This window comes from Antrostomus carolinensis, unplaced genomic scaffold, assembly GCF_000700745.2.
Source record: "Antrostomus carolinensis isolate BGI_N321 unplaced genomic scaffold, ASM70074v2 scaffold35721, whole genome shotgun sequence".
In the NCBI taxonomy this organism is placed as follows: Eukaryota; Metazoa; Chordata; class Aves; order Caprimulgiformes; family Caprimulgidae; genus Antrostomus; species Antrostomus carolinensis.
This window is the reverse complement of record NW_010295487.1, coordinates 14,162-21,585: the sequence shown is the minus strand read 5'-3', so window position 1 is coordinate 21,585 and position 7,424 is coordinate 14,162. Positions and strand designations below refer to the sequence as shown.

General features: G+C 47.3%; 1 protein-coding gene across 1 annotated transcript; it reads left to right on the top strand.

The window, feature by feature from the left end:
* Positions 1-2,973: 2,973 nt before the first annotated feature.
* LOC104532732 (alpha-centractin) lies at positions 2,974-7,136 on the top strand (the record flags this gene model as incomplete). The annotated part of the gene is made up of 5 exons (XM_010178003.1): positions 2,974-3,066; positions 3,807-3,981; positions 4,860-4,921; positions 5,301-5,341; positions 5,962-7,136. Coding segments are annotated over 5 exons (474 nt in total), but the record flags the coding sequence as incomplete, so codon positions are not given.
* Between the last annotated feature and the right edge of the window lie 288 nt (positions 7,137-7,424).

Sequence of the window (7,424 nt, the reverse complement as noted above, 5' to 3'; positions counted from 1 at the left end):
TCCCCAACATTCTGTGGTTCTGTGATTCTGTATTGAGCTGTGAGAAGAAAAGGTTGTTGAGGATCTCATCCATGTATATAAATGTCTGAAGGGAGGGGGCAAAGAAAGCAGAGGCAGGCTCATTTCAGTGATGTCCAGTGACAGGACAAGAGATGCAAACTCAAGTACAGGAGGTTCCATCTGAACATCAACTTTTTTACTGTGAGGGTGACCAAGCACTGTCACAGGTTGTCCAGAGAGTTGTGGTGATATTCAAAAGCTACCTGGACATGATCTTGGGCAGCCTGCTCTGGGTGACCCTGCTTGAACAAGGCAAGTGGACAAGTGACCTCCAGAGGTCCCTTGCAACCTCAGCCATCCTGTATTCTGTGGGACGTATAGTCAGGGTCAGATCTAATCCCTACTGAGGGGCTGTTAACGTGGAGGTGGAGAGTCTTGTTTTGCATTGTCTGTACTGCAGTTTCTCAAGGTCTGCTGGTATCTTTCACTGGTGTTATTTCCCCCTTCAGGGCAAGACTCTATAAAATCCATGGCAGGTAGGGATCACAAGTGGGATATTGCAAGTTGCTTGCCCCCCCCCATCCCCATGAAAGAATTTGCTCACAGGATTCATGTTTTGGAAAGCTTCCCCTCTTTCTAGGGTCTGCAGTGTTTAGTGACCTTAGGGCTGTGCAGCAGTTTGGAAAGCTGCAGAATGGCCTAGCAAAGCAGTTACCTTGGCTTCAGTTGTGTGTCAAGAGAGGAGGACAGAGGTGGGACAGTGAATAGTAACTCAGAGCTGATGACCGCTCTCAGCAGCTTTGTGGCGTCACTGTGCTCATGCAGACAGGTTGCTCTCTGATCTCAGCAAGGCTGTGTGTGTCTCAGGGCTGCCTTTGGTACATGGGGTCAGTCTTCAGTACTGGCTATGATCGCCGTGTGCTGATGCCTGGCGGTTGCTGCTGTGCTGTGGGCCCCCATCACAAGCTGTGATTGCCACAGATAACTCAGGACTGGGTCAGCAGCCTGTGCCAGGGCTTGAGAGCGTTAGTGAGCTATTCTGGAGCCTGTAACCTACTAGTAAAGGACCATAATGGAAATAGCTTCTGCATGGCCACGGCTCTGTGTGGCTGTGCTGAGAGAGCAGTGCTTGTGCTTCCTATCGTGATACAGCTGAACAGCTTTTGCTCAGAGCAGGAGACTTCATAGGGTTGTAGGTTTTAACCCAGTAGCTGCTGTCTGCTCTGAGTGTTGATTGCTGAATGGGAGAAAAAAGCTGATGTGTGCAGATACTGCAGCCCCTGTGGACCAGGAGGTGATCAGAGGCTTGCTGGAGAACTTTTTGCTTCAGAAGAAGCCCGTTTTGTACCAAGCATCAGTTGCAGTGCAATTGCTGTGGCCTTCCAGGACAAAGCAAGAGGCTGGTACTCTTCTGAAATATGTTTGTACTTTTCATAAATGGCCAAGCCCCCTTTTGCATCTTGACAGATGAAATTATTAAAAGGCACCGTGCTGACTGTTAAGCGCAAAGTCTTGCACTGGTGCAATCTTGTCTCTGGTCTAAACACGAAGGGAAACAAAGAGCAGAGGAAAGTGAGCCAAGTCCTCCTTTGCACGCTGACTACCCTCACCAGTGGGACTGCTAAAGGAGAGAGAAAACAACCTGATGTTCACTCTCCAAGCTACACCTTTTGCTTTACTTTAAGATTAGTTTCAGCTGGGGAAGGTCTTGCATATTTCTAGGATATGTGTGCCTGGAACTTGCAGTGAGACTTCTGTTGATGCTGGTGCCATTTGTGACTTGAATTGCAAATCTGAGGGGCTGAGTGTGGCTTCTTGTGTTAGCAGCTTTCTTGCCTCAGGAGAAGTTTGGATACACAGCCTGAATGTACCGTGGCAAGCACAAAGATGAGATCCTGGACATGGGAGTTTCTCAGTCCCCAAAGCTGCTTGTGATCTGTTGCAGTCTGTTTGACTCTAGATTTTTTTATTTATTTTTTTTTAAGGGGAAAAAATTAGGAAAGAAATTTAGGGATGTTGAAAAGTCCACAGGAGAAATTACCTTAAAAGGGGAGCTCTTACTTGTGCCTGCTTCACTGCAAACATTGTTCTCTGTTTGTTGTTTTATTGTGAGGGCAGTCAAACACTGTAGCAGGTTGCCCAGAGAAGTTTGTAGATTCTCCATCTGTGGACACACTCCAAACATGACTGGACATGGTGTTGGGCAGCCTGCTGTAGCTGGCCCTGCCTGAGCAGGCACGTTGGACTAGAAGATGATCTCAAGAGGCCCTGTCCAACCTAAACATTTCTGTGATTCTGTTTAGATTTTTTTTTTCTTTTTAATCCCCAAATGATAACAATTTGCAGTAGCAAGGCTTACCGTGGAATAAAAAGTATGGGCTGCTGGAGCAGTTTGAAAAGTAAAAATATTTTGTTTCCTGTAACTTAAAATTTAGGTGGGCAATGGAAAGTGAGCAGGTTAACTAACAGCAAAAAATTTTTAACATGACCTATTGGTTACTGTGTACCCTGTTGAAATGTAATAATGGACTTTGTTCATGCTCCTAATCTGTTGCAAAGTTACCTGAGCCCACCTTTATACAAGGTTAATGTCACTAAAGGTGTGTCAGGTGCATGGTTTACTTTGCCCTATGGTAGGTTGGAAGCACTCACTGGATAGTTACTTTGTCTGCACTAGAGGGAGTTAACTTCTAAGCAGTGAGAGAGAGCTGGAAGCAAGAGTTGAGCAACAGCTAGAGGGGGTGTGAGCATGTCTCTAATCATCACTGGAGCTGTAGCATGAATAGGTGTTTCACCTGATGTGAACCCAGGGTGCTGGGTCTTTTCCCCAGCACAAAATATTGTTGAAATTCATCTCCCCTAAGGAGATGAATTTTGATTTTTATCAAAATGGATTTTGATAGTGAGAAAAGTATTTTATCAGAGGCATTTGGGTTTACCCTTCTCATCTCCCTCTCCCTGTTTCCTCTCCAGCGTGCCTGCTACCTGCCAATAAACCCCCAGAAGGATGAGACTCTGGAGACTGAGAAGGCTCAGTACTACCTGCCGGACGGAAGCACTATTGAGGTTTGTAAGGACCACCCTCAGAGGATTGCTGGTGGGAAGCACAGGGTTTCCAGAATAACCTCCTGCCTAGTGATGGGAAATTTAATGTGGTGTTATGTGGGAGGGGATAATTTTAAAAGACCAGAACTCATCCCAGACTGTTGACTGGACACTAGAATTTTTAGACTAAGAAAACATTATTAGAAACCTCACAACTTCTACTGGAAGTCCTGGGTGAGGATGCAGCATGACTGTGGGGACTCTGAGCTGTTTGAGTGCAGGCTCTCAGCTAGCAAATCTTTATGCACATCAGGAACAGAGTGTGGGTAGTTATCAGCTCACTGTAAATTCAGCAGTGGTTTGCATGTGGCTTTGGTCCTGCCTTGAGGTGCAGAAACAACTGCTTTGAAGAGTGAGTTAAGAGTGTTTCTCAAAAGACTGAGCCCTCTATAGAATGGTTGAAGGAGGGGAAATACAGGTCTTTCCTCCAGCACCAAGGGTGGATCTGCTCCCTTTTCTGCTGTGACCTGCTGTGTGGGGCTGAGCAAGTTTCTTCATCTCTTTCATCTGCAAAATGGAAATAGCACCTTTTCCAGGAGCAGTAGACCAAACTGGCATTCACTTGGGAGCTACTGATGCACCATGAATGACCAGTGAATTTGTTACTCTGAAGTTTCACTTAAGACAGGCAGACCCAAACTGTAGAAGGTGAGCAGAGCCACACTCTCTCTTGCCCTGTGTGCTAACTTCTCCCCTTGCAGATCGGTCCTGCCCGTTTTCGAGCCCCGGAGCTCCTGTTCCGGCCAGACCTGATAGGGGAGGAATGTGAAGGACTCCACGAGGTGCTCGTTTTTGCCATTCAAAAATCAGACATGGACCTGAGGCGAACACTGTTCTCCAACATCGTGCTGTCTGGAGGGTCCACGCTTTTCAAAGGTGCCTGCCTCTCCTCTTTCAGTGGGCTGTGACGTACCTGATTTCTTGCTTCCTTCTCCTGTGAAACTGGGAAGATAGCCTACACCACCCAACTTGTCCTGTGGGGTGAGGGCTGTGAGAACTCTGCTCTCAGGGTGGGGTTACTGTCTAGTTTTCTGAGGCCTAGTCATATCCTTCTGGGTATGCAAGACACCTCTGCTCTTGTGTATCAGTTCCGTGGCTTGGGGGGCTTTTATCTTTTTCCTCCTGTCATTCTGCCTGTGTCAGGACTGAATAGTTGTGTTCATTTCTGCTGCTCTAGTTCGGAATAGTTGAGACTGGATATGTTAAAGACTTTTGCATCTCCTAAGGTTCCTTAGATCTTTGGTACCTGAGAGAGTCCAACAGTCCTGGTACTGCATGAAGTGTCAGCTATGTGTGTACAGAAAACTTTCTTCTCATCCCCTCATGGCTCAGCTGGTCTTAAAGAGACCCTCTGCCAGAACCTGTCAGCCTGTTAACCACAGGTGGACATCTCCAGATAGGTCCTGGTCTTCCTGTTCAAACCCTGCTCCCCTGTACAAATGGACTGGGCACAGGAGGAGTGTCCAGGAAAGGAGGAGGGAACTGGCCCACCTGTGGTCCCACCTAAAAATCTTGTTTGTTGGTCTCAAGTTGGTGCTGAGGGATAGAGCCCGTTGTGCCCGTGTTTGAGGTCTGAGACAGACAAAATCCTGTTACCTTACTGGCTGTGTTCTGTGTCTCTTCAGACTGGTCTCTCTGTGAGATCTGGAGTGGGATATTTGAATAGCCCTGCGTAGGACACGTCCACATCATGAGCAGATGAAATTTGGGATTTTGCTGAGGGGCTCAGATTACCCATTTTCTGTCTTGTGCAGGCTTTGGTGACAGGCTGTTGAGTGAAGTGAAGAAACTAGCTCCGAAGGATGTCAAAATAAGGGTAGGAGCAATGTTTTGTGTTTATCACTTACCATGTCTGTTCTGTGGCCTTTGTCCCCTTGAAAGAACCACACTGAGGGCTCAGCTGACATTTGCTTCAAGCCAGAAATCGCTTTCTTGAAACAGCTCAACAGTATTTGCTGTTGCGATGAAAACCTGTTTGGTTTCATCACTGAAAAGGAGGCTCCTCTGACAACATGAGCTCTGTCCAGGATCCTGGACCACAGTGACAATTTTGGGGGGTGCTGCTGGGTGTCTTTTCTGGAGGGAGAGATCATACCTGTGTTTGTCAGTGGTCAGCTGCAGTGAAATGGGTGCAGCGTGCCAGGAGGAGCAGACAGGAGCTCAGGAAGGTCCTGACTGATCTCTCTTTCTCCCAGATATCAGCTCCTCAGGAGAGATTGTATTCCACGTGGATTGGGTACGTACTGCGCAGGGACACGTCTTTCTGTGGGATGAGGGCTTGGGAGGTGCAGCCTGTTGTCACTCACGCTGTTGTCCCTTCTGGTGTTGCATGTTGGGAGGGTTTCATCGTTGAGCTGCGTGATGCTTGGTGTGGTTACTGAGCTGACCACCAGCACTGCCAGCCCCTTCGCCTTTTCTGGCCTTAAGGCTTCTGCAGGAGTTGTTCATTTTCTCTCTTACCAGTCTTAACATCCAGTCTAAGATAGACCAAGCTCATGGGTAGTACATCCCTTAGGGCAGAGGCCTTAGGTACATTCTCCCTCTTGTGTACATCTTCACTGCTGACTGGGAGAACTAAACTCTGCTCCATAATCCTGGAAAGTGAGACCAGATCCCGTGTGAAGAGAACTGGTGTTTGGAGCAGCATCAGCAGGTTGTTTTGGGGGAGGTGGCTGGTGCCAGGCTCTGTAGTGCCAGCACATTTAAGGCTAACAGGAGAGTGATTCTGCTGCAGGTAGCTGGGAGCCTCAGCACCCTTCTAAAGTGTTGTGCAATAGAAATAGCTCATCTGGGCAGAGACATGATGAGTGCCCCCAGTGTTCTCCTTTAACTCATAACATGTCTGTCTTTCCCCAGTGGTTCTATCCTAGCGTCACTGGACACCTTTAAGAAAATGTGGATTTCCAAAAAGGAATATGAAGAAGACGGAGCCCGTGCCATCTACCGAAAAACCTTCTAGCCCTGGGACCTGTCCTCGGTCTCCTCCGAAGACTCACTTCAGTTATAAACTCGCTTTTCTGAGTCCGAGTGTCTGAGAGCTGCCTGTGTGTGTGTGTGTGCGCCAGCATGCCCCGATGTCACTGAGCAAAGACGACAGCAGCAGGAGGGTTCTATTAGTACTACTAACTTCTTATTTTTTATTTTATTTTTGTTGTTTTGGTTTGTTTTTGTTTTTTTTTTAATGGAAAGGAGAAAATACCAATCTGAATTTCTCCAGAATGGCCCATTCCTTTTTTCATTTCAGTCCCTTAATTTCTTTATCGCAATCACATTAGTCACTGTAAAACAAGCAAGCAAAAACAAAGGGAACAGCTTCTGGGAACTGCCTGGCAAGCCAGAAGGGAGCCAACCACCGCAGACTGCGCACGCAGGCTTTAGGCAGCCCGACTGCAATGCCTGGAAACACATAGCTGAGGCCCCATCGCTACTTTCTTCTTCAGCAGTGTCTTCACCATCAGTAGGTTTTTGAAGTTGTTTTTAATATATATTTTTTTATTAAGAGAAATACATTCTCAACAGTTAATAAGCCCATCTGCCCCCACTGTTTTTGGTGCGTGAGTGCGTGTATGCGTGTGTAACTTCTCAGCCTGATGTGTGGGTCTGCACCGCAGCTGGAGAAGTTGGTGATAGGTCTTAGTTTGTATTGCATGGAGTAGAACAAAGCAAATCTAATCAGCTGTCATTGTACTAGACGGTTATTCTCTCATACCTTGTTTTAAATACCTTTTCTCCTGTGGAAGCAAGTGCCCCAGAGTGGGGGTGAAGGCACTTGTCTGTTCCCCCTCAACCTGCCGAGGTTTACAGTGCTGAGTTCTCATGTTCTTTCTCTGTAAGAGTCGAGGCTGTTTCCCTCCTTCCTGCCACGTCAGGGCAAAGGGAGCATGTATCTGCAGCCAGGCATAACTCTCGTGTACTTTATCCATTCTGGGGCAAGATTAATAGTTGGAAAGGTGCATTGTAATGTAAGAATTGTTTTATTTCTTGAAATGTCTGAGGATATCTCAAATACTGACCACAGCACCTGGGAATTATGCTTTGGCTCTTCTTTGAACACCTGTTACTGTTGTTTGATGTTAACACTGTTTACAGCACACATGCTTTAGTGGAATAGCCCACCAGCCCTGCGACACCACCCAGAAACTGCTCCTCAGGGAGTCTCGCTGCTCTCTAGGATACACTAAACAGGGGACAATAAGCTGTACCAGGACAGTCAGTGGTGTGAGCAGCAGGTTTGTGAGCAGGAAGCTGTTGGGGTGGCTGTGTTCTGTACTGCCTTCGCCTTTCTCTCACCGCCTGGCTGCTTTGCTTCCACTGCTTTG